Genomic DNA, 14,812 nt, shown 5'->3' with positions numbered 1-14,812 from the left:
CAAGCAATCGACATGGTTAAAATCGCAGGTCGGGGTGCTTGGCTCGCAAAAATCGACATTACTTCAGCCTTCAAAATTATGCCTATCCATCCAGATTCATGGCATCTTTTTGGAGTGCGCTGGCGTGGGAAATACTACTTCGCCGTACGCCTAACCTTCGGATGCAAAAGCAGCCCAAAAATTTTCGACATGCTATCAGAAGCAGTTTGCTGGATATTGTCGAATAATTACGCCATTCCCCACCTCATTCACCTGCTAGACGATTTTTTAATAATTTCGCCCCCTGAAGCCACACCAGCCGCACATTTCCTTACGGCCCAAAAAGTCTTTTCCGAACTCGGAATCCCTATTGCTCAAGAGAAAACGATGGGTCCGGCAAAATCCATCGAGTTCCTCGGGATTACATTGGATTCAGACAAATTCCAAGCATCCCTGCCCAAAGAGAAAATCGACCGAATCATCCTAGTCTCATCTACCCTCACCGACAACCCAAATTGTTCTAAACGTGAACTACTATCCCTGCTGGGACACCTAAATTTCGCTATGCGCATTATTCCGCAAGGCCGCCCATTCATTTCGCACCTCCTCTTGCTCGCGTCCTCCGTCCCCGCACTAGAGGACCGCATTTCTATAACCCAAGCTTGTCGCGACGAACTCAAGTTATGGCTAACATTCCTAAACCAATGGAACGGTCTATCTCTTTTCTACCGCTACCTCGTTTCGTCCCCAGTCGATATCCGATTGTTCACAGACGCCGCCCCCTCGGTCGGTTTCGGAGGATTTTACCAAGGTCGCTGGTTCGCGTCTCCTTGGCCACCACAATTACAGGACATCCCTCTGTCCTCCGCATTATTTGAGATCTACCCCATAGTAGTAGCAGCCTTCCTGTGGGGTAAAGAATGGACGACCAGCAGCATTCTGGTGCATTGCGACAACGACGCTACAGTGCATTGCATTAATAAAGGCCGCTCTCATTCACAGGCTATAATGCCTCTTTTAAGACGCCTCACCTGGATCTCAGCGTGCGACCAATTCATCTTAGTCGCCAAACACGTTCCGGGCTCAGAAAATCAAATCGCTGACTCTCTCTCTCGCTTTCTGTTTCAGAAATTCAGGACGCTGGCTCCAGGGGCGGACAATTTCCCAACGCCAGTTCCTCCATATTCAGAACTGATATTCCCGTAACACATCCGCTAAAACCCCTCCTCGACACATCACTCGACACAATCCTCCAAGCAGTTTCCCCCAGAACCCTCCAAACCTACGTGACCGCGTGGAGATGTTTTAAAACATTCCACGTATCCTATAATCTACCATTCCCAGACTTTTCTCTCCTCACAATCACTTCATTCATATCCTACCTTAACAGCATCAAGAGCCTGCAAGTCGGCTCTATCAAAGGGTATCTGAGTGGCATTCAATTTTTCCACAAACTGATATACGGCGCCCCCTCACCCGAGATAAATAATTCACAAACCTCCCTCTTAATCAAAGGGATTCAACGATCCCAGCCAAACCGTCCCGACACAAGACAACCCATAACATCAGATATCCTCACCCAATGCATTTACACCCTCCGCACCGGCTACCTGTCTCTCCATATCGCCCGCACATTAGATGCCATGTTTATTTTAGCCTTTTTCGGTTTCCTTAGATGCTCGGAACTCGCCATCACCTCCAAATTCGATCCCAAAACCCACCCCACCATCTCAGACTTATCAGTCATAGATAACGAAACCATATCATTTTTGATCAAACAAAGTAAGACAGACCAAACCAAAAAAGGCCATTTAATTTACATTTTCAAACTCTCATCACCCATCCAACCATTCCAATCCGTTCTGGCATACCTCCAGTGGAGAACTTCCCAAGCTAACTGCCATCTCGATCCCCTATTCATAGACGAATCCAACAAACCAGTCACCCGCTTCTGGTTTCAGAAACATCTGAAATCCGTCCTCCAACACTCAGGAATCCCAGCAAAAAACTTCTCAAGCCACTCCTTCCGCATTGGGGCAGCAACATCAGCAGCTCAAAAAGGTCTCTCCCAGCAGCAGATCCAAGCTCTAGGAAGGTGGTCCTCAGATGCCTTCCAAAGCTACATAAGAACCAACCGTTTCCACATCAAAAAAGCCCACCAAACCCTCATCGAGTAAAAAAAAAAAAAAAAAAAAAAAATATATATATATATATTCAATCTGCTCTGTCTTCACCCGCATGTCCAGCGAGCTCGAGTCTCCCAGCGGACGCAGTAAATATTATTCGTTTCCACTGTCCGTCCAGCGAGCACCAGTCTCTCAGCGGACGCAGTAAATATTATTCGTTTCCACTGTCCGTCCAGCGAGCACCAGTCTCTCAGCGGACGCAGTAAATATTATTCGTTTCCACTGTCCGTCCAGCGAGCACCAGTCTCTCAGCGGACGCAGTAAATATTATTCGTTTCCACTGTCAGTCCAGCGAGCACCAGTCTCTCAGCGGACGCAGTAAATATTATTCGTTTCCACTGTCCGTCCAGCGAGCACCAGTCTCTCAGCGGACGCAGTAAATATTATTCGTTTCCACTGTCCGTCCAGCGAGCACGAGTCTCTCAGCGGACGCAGTAAATATTATTCGTTTCCACTGTCCGTCCAGCGAGCACCAGTCTCTCAGCGGACGCAGTAAATATTATTCGTTTCCACTGTCCGTCCAGCGAGCACGAGTCTCTCAGCGGACGCAGTAAATATTATTCGTTTCCACTGCCCGTCCAGCGAGCACCAGTCTCTCAGCGGACGCAGAAAATATTTATCAGTTTCCACTGTCAGTCCAGCGAGTACCAGTCTCTCAGCGGATGCAAGAAATATTATCGGTTTCCACCGTCAGTCCAGCGAGTACCAGTCTCTCAGCGGACGCAGTAAATATCTATTTTTACCATTCGTTTTTCCCTCTGTCTGTCCAGCGAGCCTCAGCCTCCCAGCGGACGCAGAAAATACCTATTTGTCTCCTCTATCAGTCCGCGAGCACTAGTCTCACAGCGGACTCAATAACATATTTTTCCTCAGTTTGTCCAGCGAGCACTAGTCTCTCAGTGGACGCAGGGACATAGTCCGTCTCCCAAATCAATACATTTCACAGGCAGACAGTAGAACCTGTCTTACCGACATCGTAACCGCCTCTTCCTCATCCATCAACCAATAAGACCTGCCTGCTCCTCCGCTTCTGCCAGAGGCACAAAAAAAAAAAAAAGTCAGCCCGCCAAATCTCTGCGTTTGGGGGGTTAGTAGTCCGGCGGCTGTCCTTTCCTCTCTTGTTTTATGGGGAGTACTCTGGGTTCGGGCCTCATCCCGAGCTCGGAGCCCTCCACCCGGACAGCACGCCAAATACGCATAACCTTACTGAATTAATATACGTAGATGTGAACTCGTGAAATGTAGTTTTATAACAAAGTTCGGGAGGAACAGTCGCAGTTCATTAACCTGATTAACACAAGTGGAGGCCAATCAGTAATCAACCCATGATAAGGTATAAATGACAGCAGAACCTACCTCTGTTCATTGACAGTTTTCAGCATCCCTCCTCCACCCCATTCTCCTCACCACAGATCCATCTACTCTTACCACAACCGGGGGGAGTACTCTGGGTTCGGGCCTCATCCCGAGCTCGGAGCCCTCCACCCGGACAGCACGCCAAATACGCATAACCTTACTGAATTAATATACGTAGATGTGAACTCGTGAAATATTCATTAACCAATCAGAATCAAGAATCCAACTGCCCTGTAGTATAAATTGTAACTATGTTACGCAATATAATTGTTTTATATAATTATATATAATTTATATAATTATATATCATTTTGTTAATTGTTATAATTTATTACTGTATTTTTTATTAAATAATTGCAACTGGTGAGTAAAAGACTTCTGTCAAAAACATAACCAATGCCAAATGTTTGAATAGTAATGTATAGAAGATTGGGGTGACCAATAAATCTTAAAGTTTAAGAATTTATATTTAGATCATTCTAAATCAGTCCCTTATGAGGGGACTGAATCAGTAATCAGTAGACATCAAGGCGGCTCACTAGAAATAGCAAAATAATTATGTACTGTATTCAATTCTGTTTAGTTTTAATGTTTTATCCCCTTAAAATGACAGTTTTTTTACTGCACAAAGCAAATATGTTTAATTTCCACTGCTAATCCATTTTATTCCTCACAGCTCCTGCTTTATCTCATTATTGGCCAGTCAGCACCATCAAATATTTAATGAAGCTTCCCATGGTTTAAGTGCCAAGGCAATCCCAGACAGATGGCGTAAACCTCTGGGATGGCTTATGAATATGATCCTGTTTAATTTGAATCAAAACCACATTAAAGTCCACCACCATCACCCCCAAAGTGATGGGTCATTACATGCATTGGCCTAGCTAGGAGAGGGAACAATAATATGTTTTAGAAAACTGGCAGGCCCACTAATTTTATACTGTTTTACAGTGACCTTCAAGCTATATATGTTCAAGCTGTTATATTTTAGTTTTTCTCTAATAATTTTGTGACTTTGTTTCAAACAATACTGCTCTTTTCCCCCTCTACAAAGACTTGGCAGGTTTTAGGTACCATACAAGCAGAGAATGAGAATGAGCAGGCAGCCATTGTTTGTCTTCAGAGGTGAGTAGAAATAATAGGGGGGTTTGTGATTTATGCGGAGTCACAAGTCTTATTATATTTGCAAACATGTTACATGATGTATGAGGAAATTACCTTAATGCTTTAAGAGCTTTTGCACAATTAGTGGTAATAAGTCGAATTGCAAAAATAGTTGTTTGTCGTCTGTTTTTTTTTTTCAAACAGATGTTTGGAGCTGTGCCCAAACAATCTGAAGGCCCTGTTGGCCCTAGCAGTGAGCCTGACCAATACAGGACAGCAACCGCAAGCCTGTGAGGCTCTCCACCGCTGGATTAGATACAACCCAAGATACAGACATCTACTCCAGGATCGCAGCCCTCTAGATGGTTCCCCACTGCCTCGCCGCAGAGGGTCCTTCATATCCCACATTTCCACTCTCGGATGGTACATTCACATTCACTCACAGGAATTAACGTCCACATACTGCATATATAAATCATATGTATGTGGTCTGCTTTTTTTTAGTTTTAATAAAGGCGGGACTAGCGTGGCATAGTGGATAAAGGTACTGACTGAAAGATTGTAAATTAAAATTAGGAGTAGGTGATATGACCAAAATCTTATATCACAATGCTTTTTTTTATGAATAAGGTTGTTATGTTACCAACACTTTTGATTTTGAAATGACACAATTTTTGTTAACAGTTTCAATACTACAGCATATATATTAGCAAGGGTGCACATAAGTGGTCCGCATGTGCGACCAAAATAAAAAATGCGCTATATAAATAAGTTCTGACAGCAAATTTGCGTACCGACATGGCTGACAGCTGTTAATACACAATTACCATTTTAGATTGATAAACTGTACAATATAAGATTTATTTTCAAACTGAAAGCATAAATCTAGGCTATCCCATGCCGTTTTCAAAGCACAGTGCAAACTGTATTCATTCACTGACACGCTTTAATCAGCAGCAGCATTAAATTCCGGAAGCGCATGTCAACCTTTTTCTTCAACGCGGAAGTAAGCCTATGGGTGAGACTTCCGGTTCATTAGACGTTATAGGTAAATAATGAGGAGAATGACAACAGTAAAACTGTTTGCTCTACAAACAAGTATGCTCATAATTAAGATAATATATTAAAATAAAATAAGACACACCAACTTACAATATCAAGCAGCAAAACATTCAAAAAATTGCTGGACGGAGTAGATGCAGATGAGACTGGAAGCCACACCCATTTTACAAGAAGGAAAAGGTGGATAATTACTTGCCAGCAATCCGCCAAAATAGAAGCCTGCTGATTTTAGGTTTGAAAATGAATGAAAATGAATCAGGTACAATCATATGCACAAAACTAATAATGCAATCAAAAGTAGTGTATTATGCACTTTTTTCATTTAAAAGTACTGATATGAGCTGCATGATTGCGTGAATATGTCTAAGCTGCAAAAGCGATAGATGTGTAAAGCAATATATTGTGAGAGCGCCGTGTCACTGCGTCTCTTACGACTCAAAATAATAAACCACAAAGTTAACAAAACAATGCATTCTACTGTGCTGAGAAAGCGCTTTTCTGCTGCATTCATGCGCTATTGGAAACGTCCTATTTCCCCTTTATGAAGTCGTGATTACAAGCTCTTGTATTCTTTTCCGTTCAAAATAATATTGGACATTGGTTTGTGAATTCTGATGCTTAGGCTAAATAATTTGATCGGTAGAATCCCCTCAAGTGATTTGTCTGTGTGTGTATTCCGAGCCAGTGACCTACAGACTTTCATAATAATAAAAAAACTGTGTTAACGAGGACCAAACCAAATCTCCAGGTTCTCTTATGAGAACAAGGCTGAAAAAATTATGTGCACCCCTGTGTATTAGGCTAACTAGTGCAAGTAATCAAGATGTTGATAAACAATCAATAGTGTAATAAAAACAAAGATACAAATGACAAGTAAGACAAATATGTACAGTAGAAGACATAATAATTTAATAAACAAAGCTTTACATGTTTTAGGTGTGTCTCACAGTAGTATTCAAGCACAAAATACTACATAAAAGTAATAATCACATTTAAAATACAACACTGTATAGTCATCATTATATGAATTAAGTTTTTCCTTATTAAAGCAATGAAAGTTTATCAGTCCAGCAATGAGTGATTTTCTCTTCTTTAGTTTTTTGATTAACAATAATGACACAGAATTACTGTTCATAATCACTGTTCAAGGCTGCTGCACTTTAAGTCTTAACACATGGATCCAATATGTTGATTAACATTTCTACCATGTGTTTTAGGTTCACTTAACCATATAATATGACCAACTGTATTTGTGTAAATACTTGCCATAATGAGCATTTCGACATGTTATTGTGTAATGAGGGGTAATGAACTACCTTTTTCAATTACTTTTTCAACTACTTTGAATAGGCATGGAAGATTGTAGAATTGGAAGTAAACATCCACTGGTATGTTTGGCTAACAGTTGTGTACATGTTTGATCATCCTTCATAGATGGATGCTGCTTTGATTTGGGTTAGAAATGCATAAATACTCAGTACATATTAAACAATCTGTAATAACAAACAAAGAAATAGTGACCACATAATAAAAACAGTTACTCACACTTGTGTGGTACAACATTACAGTCAGATCCAATATAGTCTAGCAGCATCGTCTCTTAGTTTAAATCTTTCTGAAAATCCTGTGTCTAATTGTGCCTTGTTTGTCAATGAATTCATGGTTAAATGAATTGAACAAAGGACCAATGTTTTACTGACGTGGTCTGGATCTTCATTGAAAATAAAGAAAATAAAAGATGTTTTTATAGTACAATGACCTCTCATATTTCTAAAGATCAATTTTAAAATTTGGATTTTTAATACTCAGTTGATGATCCCTTTAAAGAAACTAACTTGTCAAACAGATTTCATTCAAGCAAGTCACCCTCTTAATTTTCTCATTCATTTTTCTTTATTGCTCTGACATTTCGAGAACTTTAAGCAGTCATGCCTGCACAGATACTGCAATAGAATCAATATACTGAAATCTATATTGATTGACAGTTTACATTATCGCCATTAAATATAGCATCATATTGGTTTAGACTCTGGCTTTGTTTAGTGTTTTGCTAATGCTGTTATGTGTGTGTATATAGCTCTCAGCTGGTGGAGGTGTTGGAGCTGTATCAGGAAGCAATGCAGCAGAATTCTGAAGGAGTGGACCCTGATCTCCAGACAGGCCTTGGTGTGCTCTTCAACCTCAGCTCAGAGTTTGACAAAGCTGTCGACGCCTTTAATACTGCACTTTCTGTCCGGCCTGAGGTGAGCCAGAAGGTCCTATTCATCACTATTTTAAATACTATTCTATCTGTTATGCACATTGATTTAGTAGTTCATGCATACAAAATATAGCCATTGATTTGGGAGCAGGGTTGTTATAAATATACATATTTTCAATATCAAAAGTCAAAATAAATATCTTGTGTGGCTACCACCCGCTTTAGATTTAGATTTGAGTGCATCTCATCCTCATGGACTGAAAAATATTTGCCGGTTATTGCTGTGAGATGTTAGTACCCCATTTTTACACCAAGGCACTTGCAAGTTCTTGAACACCTCTGGGGTGACACATTGTTACACATGGTTTGATGCAGCAAGGACATCAGCTATCATTCCAGTGTCCCTATATTACTGTTTTAAGCTGTCCAATAAAGATCTATGAAGCGTATTTGGATTTTACAACATTATTTTTAAAATACAGTATCCTGAGAAAGGGACATTTCTTGGGGCCGCTATGGGGAACACCTCGTCATGACCCGTGTCTGAAGCATACATTGAAAAAACACCAACTTGTTGGCCCGCGACAGCCTCCAACGTCACTACCGGCGTGACTATAAATCAGCACCGGGAGAGCACGTAACTATCTTCTTTGTCTGAAGCTTGCGTCCGAAGCATGGCAGGGAGCTAGAGGACACAGTGTCTCGTTCCCTACTCAGGGAACTATGGTTACATACATAACCTGAGACAGTTCCCTTCGAGGGAACTTCGAACTGCGTCCTCTAGGGGCCGCTATGGGGAACATTATATCCACGCCGCCATGCTGAAGGGAGTGCAGGCCAGAATCATGGCGAGCACTAAGTACCAACTCTACCATTTCCATGGGAGTTGCCCCTGGGACGTTTAGACGGCTGTCTGTGACAGTACCCCTTACAGCCAAAGGCCTAAGTGTAACAAACAAATCTCCATATTCATCGGGAAGAAGGAGGCGGGAACCGGCGCACAATCCAAACTCATTTTAATAATTCAAAAGATAAACACAAAACGGCGCACCAGCCCCTCACGGACGACTGGTGCGCATAAATAAAAACCAAAACATAAAGTAATGTCCCAGGCCTGGTCCTCTCTCGTCCTTCACGGTCGTCACTCCAGTTTTATATCCTTCCATCTCCTACGTGGGACTCGATACTAGCGGTGGGGCTCAGGTGTAGCTCATCTCCAATCACTACACCTGGCCTCACTCCTCGCTCCCACGCCTCTCGGCCCCGCCCCACTCGCCACATACCCCCATCGCCCCTCGCAGGCCGGGGGGTACTCCCGAGACTGCGCTCTACTCCCCCCCCCCCCTTCCCTCCGAGGGAGACAGCTCAAGGGGACCTGCGGGAACCTGGGGGTAGGACAGACGAGGCGAGAGAAAAGGAGATGGAAGGAGGAGCGACAGGGACGAGAGAGGGGAGAGAGGAAAAAAAAAAAAATCCGGTTCCCAGACGCACTGCTGCTCGGCCCTCCACCGGCTGGGTGATCTCCTCCGCGGTGCCCGGCGGTGGCACTGGACGGCCCTCGGCGGACGGCACGACACTCCTCCGCCGCCCGGTGGACGGCGACGGCTCCTCCGATTTTGGGCAGCGGCAGGAGTCCCCCGTTCCCTGCCCCTCCGGATTCCGTCACGGAGGCGGCAGGCTCCGGCCCCCTGGCGAACGGCGCCGACTCCTCCGCTCCCTCACGGACGGCAGCCGCCCCTCCTTGTCGTGGGCGGTCGGCAGCGAGCTCGCCCGTCCCCGGCAACTCGCTCCAGCCCACCGCCTCGAGCGTCCATGGCGGCACATACCTCGCCAGCTCGAGGGCACCGCGGATTCACCACAGCGGCGAGGGATCTTCAGCAGCGCGTCCCTCCTTCTCCCGGGCTTCGGCACCACTGTAACAAACAAATCTCCATATTCATCGGGAAGAAGGAGGCGGGAACCGGCGCACAATCCAAACTCATTTTAATAATTCAAAAGATAAACACAAAACGGCGCACCAGCCCCTCACGGACGACTGGTGCGCATAAATAAAAACCAAAACATAAAGTAATGTCCCAGGCCTGGTCCTCTCTCGTCCTTCACGGTCGTCACTCCAGTTTTATATCCTTCCATCTCCTACGTGGGACTCGATACTAGCGGTGGGGCTCAGGTGTAGCTCATCTCCAATCACTACACCTGGCCTCACTCCTCGCTCCCACGCCTCTCGGCCCCGCCCCACTCGCCACACTAAGCTACATACCCAACTTAATTATTAGGGCCTCAGCCCAGGGTAGAGTTGAAGGCTGAAAGGGATAAGGCTAAGAACCTAGCATTTCTACCAAGTCTTGCCTGTCACACAGGGGCTACCGCTAGCTTACACATAAGGTTGCTGAAAGAGCTGTCTCGACAGTTCTCTAGTAGCAACACCCTGTTTAGATAGGTATCCAAGGATACATAGGTGGAGTGGTGCCCAAGATGAATGGGGCTTTTACCAACTAAAGAAAGGGCACGAAGCAACCGCGCGAAACCCTCACCATATTGGATTGTAGAAATAACACAGAATACTAGTGTGCGAACTTACCACAGTGTGGATTTCAGAAAGTGTGCAAAGACTTCATGTGCACACTTACCATAGCATGGATTTTCAAATACTGTTCTAAGGAGGGGCTCTCGTGGCACTCTGATAGAGCAGCTCATAGATGGAATGTTGCATCTCAAAACAGTATGTTTGTCATCTACTCGAGTCATCAACTCGATCTATGGAAACAATACTGGAGCGCTCTGGGGAAAAAAACGAGAACTCAGTCTCATATGAGAGGAGAACTCTGAGCTCAGAGTAGCGCTTGCTAGTTGTCGCCATAATAAACAGAGAAAGATCGCCCTTACCGGTTCTTTCAGATGCACGCTTCAAGCAAAACAGTCAGTGAAGATGAAGAAGATAATGACGTGCTCTCCCGGTGCAGATTTATAGTCGCGCCGGTAGTGACGTCGGAGGCTGTCGCCGGCCAACAAGTTGGTGTTTTTTCAATGTATGCTTCAGACACGTGTCATGACGAGGTGTTCCCCATAGCAGCCCCTAGAGGTTTTCCCATTAAACATAAGGTTATCTATACACTGTTCCAGCAGTTAAGCAATTAAAGGAGCAATAATTTTTACTATTCATTTGTTGTGTCTCCCAAAATGCATAATAAACATTCTAAACATTTAGTCCTGGTGTCCTCTACAGTGGAAATGTATGAAAACCAATATCATGTTTCTTAAAAAGGAAGTTATATTTTGGTTTGAAACCCCATAACATTTTCTTGAGCTGTTGATTTAAGACAAACAATTTGAAAATTAATAAGATTTAAACAATAATTACAAGATATTATCATGTTTCCACATGGATGTACAGTTGTATCACTAAATTAATGTCAGCCATTAAAAAAAAATAATACGGTAATAATAATTCTCTTTACATCAGCTTTCAATTAGCAAGTAATTTATAAGCATTTTAAAGTGTGTTATGTTGTGTATAATTAATAACTAGGTTTTAATTGATATTTTATGTATATATATATATATATATATATATATATATATATATATATATATATATATATATATATATATTTTATCTTTATAAAGTAGGTTTCATTTTTTCATTCGATCTTATATTACTGTATTTTTTATTGTTTCACATGAAGTAATGCTTTTTTAATGTAAAATACTTGCATTCCTCGTATGAAAGATGCTATTGAAATATATAATATAATATAATATAATATAATATAATATAATATAATATAATATAATATAATATAATATAATATAATAATACTTATTTGTGTCCAGTCTTTTTAATGCAGAAAATAATACTGTAGGATTAAAAAAAACAAATTTTTTCTCTGAAACTTTCAGATGGAAAACCCCGGTCCTAGATTGCCCTTTACTCTGCCAATTCTATGTTTTCGTAGGACTATCTGCTGTGGAATCGCCTCGGGGCCACGCTGGCAAATGGGGACCGCAGTGAGGAGGCAGTAGAGGCCTACACCAGAGCTCTGGAGCTCCAGCCAGGCTTCATCCGTTCGAGATACAACCTCGGCATCAGCTGCATCAACCTAGGGGCACATAGGTAATGAACCGAACCACTGAGCAGGGGTTGATGGGAAAGAACTGTTTGTCTCCTTAGCGTAGTTATAAATAGGCTAAAGCAGCTTTCTAAACTTTCAATTTTGATGACAGTCTGATTGACCTTTCTCTTTTCTCTTGCAGGGAGGCAGTGAACAACTTCCTGACAGCTTTGCACCAGCAAAAGAAGAGCAGGAGTCATCAGGTGATGTCCAGCAACATCTGGGCAGCTCTGCGGATTGCCCTCTCCCTCATGAACCAACCAGAACTTTTCCAGGCAGCCAGCGTGGGAGATCTGGACCTCCTAATGAGGGCCTTTAACATGGATATATGATCAAACTTGCACCTGTGAAATCTATCATTCATGTACAATAGGCTAAAAGTTAATGTCAATATGATATGCACAGCTAATTTTGATGTATTTATGGGCAGCCTCTGTCTTCTTCAGAGGTTATTAAAGAGGGTGTTTATCTCCTATAGAGCACAAACAGAATAGTTGATAGGTTTTGAAAGTAGAGGAATAAATGTCAAAGAGAGTGAGAGCTAAAGCACCTTTTCCTTGATGTTTGTTATATTTTATAGGTTATCAGCAAACTGTGTATACTTTTGAAAAATTAACCAAACCTCGTTGTAGGAATATTGTTTCGCTTGTGGATGGGGATTGAGTATTAATCCTTTCAAAAACCTAGCTGTTTATCACGGCCAATTCTGAAGAACTTTTGTTCAGTTTGAGTGTTTTTAATCTGTTCATTTTACTATGTTAATTTATGTGTCTTTCCACAAGGTGGCGACGTTGTTTCGCTGAAAAGAGCATAGCAATATATCCAGTCCTCTATTAAGCCCAGTGAGGCCAAGTGCAGTGTGAAGAGTGATGCTAGCTGAATTTCACTTTAGGACACTACCCTTTCAGGGTGATCTGTGCCCATGTGTGCAGGCAGGGCGTGTTCCCCAGGCTTCCAGCAAGACCCTTTTAATGCTGCATGCTCCAGGGCATTCTGGATCAGGGCTCGGTGGGAAGTAACTTCAAAGACTCTGCATGAAAGGTCACAGCAAAAGCAGTATCATGTTGAAAGTGAGTTTATGTAAGACCGTTAGCCCAAACATATAAAGGGACTAAATACATTCACAAATCTATGAACAGCGTTTTGGGCATTTAGTTCAGTTGTTTGGCCTGGTAAGTTTGAAGTGCAATTCATGTGACTGAAATTGCTTTCTATTTATATGGATAGAGCAGTTTCTAGCAAAGAAGCCATGTGCTAGAACAGTTATGATTTTGGCTCCTTTATATACAATTAGGCTGGATATTTTCGTTGAAGACATAACTATGCAAACCAGCAATTTATATATTTATTTATTGCTAAAATTAGCAAAAAAAAAACCTAACTAACTTTGGTGTCTTTATAATTTTGCTACTATGCATTATGAGGAAAACTGGTGTAACAGGAGTTAGCTGAAATAATTGAAGGGCAATGAATGACACACAGTATTTAAAGACATAAATAGCATTTAATAGTCTTTATAATTTAGTTTGGGCAAAGTCAGATAAATTGCTTCATTAGATGCACCTACAATTTAAATAATACAAATGAAATCTGATGATTGCATGTATGACACACAAAAGAGATTTCCCTATTTTATGGTCTATTTTAACTTTAAAGTGAATGTAACTACTAATGATATACATTTTTTGACGGACCAAAATTCCAACACAAATACACTGTATATGACAATATTTAAACATACATATGCCATGTATGAACACAGTATGCGGGCATTGATGACATGTATTGTAGTAAATTACACTAGTTTTGCTATGACCAGGGCTGCAGAGCAGAATAGCAAGAGGAAATTTATTTATTTATTTGTAAAATAGATTCTTTCATGGAACAGTCACACAATGTATGCATGTCTACTTATCATTTATCATCTTTCAATCCTACATTAACATTAATATTAACAGGATGCATTTATAACCAATTTATTAAAGTTGTATTTTAGAAGAACTGAAATATGATTGTGTCTCTGAGTTTCCTTTCAAATCTAAGGGCACCCCTGACCTTTAAATTATTTAGAAATCCTGTCACCAGGGCAGCACCCACAGGCACACACTGAACACTGCTTTCCTTCTGTTTGAAATAATGCAGTGGTACAAATGTCATCTTATATTATACACAAATTAAGACATAACCTTGAATGACCTTAAATACTGTAAGCATTAGATTTGATATGGGTTATCCAAGATTTCCTCTGCAAGTTGAAATTTTAGACACCTTACATCATCAAGGCTCTGAAAATAAAGCTGTGTGGTTGAAAAGGAGAATGGCTTAAAATTAGTTTATGGATTTCTTTAGGATTTTAGGGAATGGGAGAATGTGAGGTGGATGACTTGGCAAGTTTTGTGTTTCATGAACTGTCATATCATCTTCAGATATAAAGCGACTCAAAATACTTTCTTTGTAACTGGAATCACTTTAGTGCTGTCAGTACCTTTGGGTGCATATATAGAAATTCTCAGCCCTTAATTAGCTTTTGTGATATTTGAGCAGTTTTCAACAAGCAGTTTTCTAACCAATAACAAATGAGATACATAAATGCAAATATGGTGTTCATCCAGTGGTGCAGAATGTGTGAAATCAATTTGTGGGCATGTAATAATTCAGCACAATTTTGTCTGAATATGAACATAATTAACAGGAAGCAATTCAATGAAGCACTTGCAATTAAAGAGTTGGCAATGCACTACATGGAAAAGATTTCCATTTTAATAAATTGCTGATAGGCCTTTATTACGTTGTGATTCTACATTCAGGAATCA

General features: G+C 41.6%; 1 protein-coding gene across 1 annotated transcript in view; it reads left to right on the top strand.

Annotated features, from left to right (window-relative positions):
- The window catches only part of LOC113115042 (PEX5-related protein-like), a 75,172-nt gene extending 61,181 nt beyond the window's left edge, over window positions 1–13,991 (top strand). The window contains exons 10-14 of the mRNA XM_026282260.1: window positions 4,576–4,646; window positions 4,830–5,048; window positions 7,765–7,930; window positions 11,844–12,001; window positions 12,142–13,991. Of these exons, the coding sequence (XP_026138045.1) occupies window positions 4,576–4,646; window positions 4,830–5,048; window positions 7,765–7,930; window positions 11,844–12,001; window positions 12,142–12,331 (804 nt within the window). The 3' untranslated portion in view covers window positions 12,332–13,991. The remainder of the gene's footprint in view (window positions 1–4,575; window positions 4,647–4,829; window positions 5,049–7,764; window positions 7,931–11,843; window positions 12,002–12,141) is intronic.
- The last annotated feature ends 821 nt before the right edge of the window (window positions 13,992–14,812 follow it).

This window comes from Carassius auratus, chromosome 2, assembly GCF_003368295.1.
Source record: "Carassius auratus strain Wakin chromosome 2, ASM336829v1, whole genome shotgun sequence".
Lineage (NCBI taxonomy): Eukaryota > Metazoa > Chordata > Actinopteri > Cypriniformes > Cyprinidae > Carassius > Carassius auratus.
Note: the sequence above shows the minus strand (reverse complement) of the source record. Positions and strands in the feature narration are given on the sequence as shown.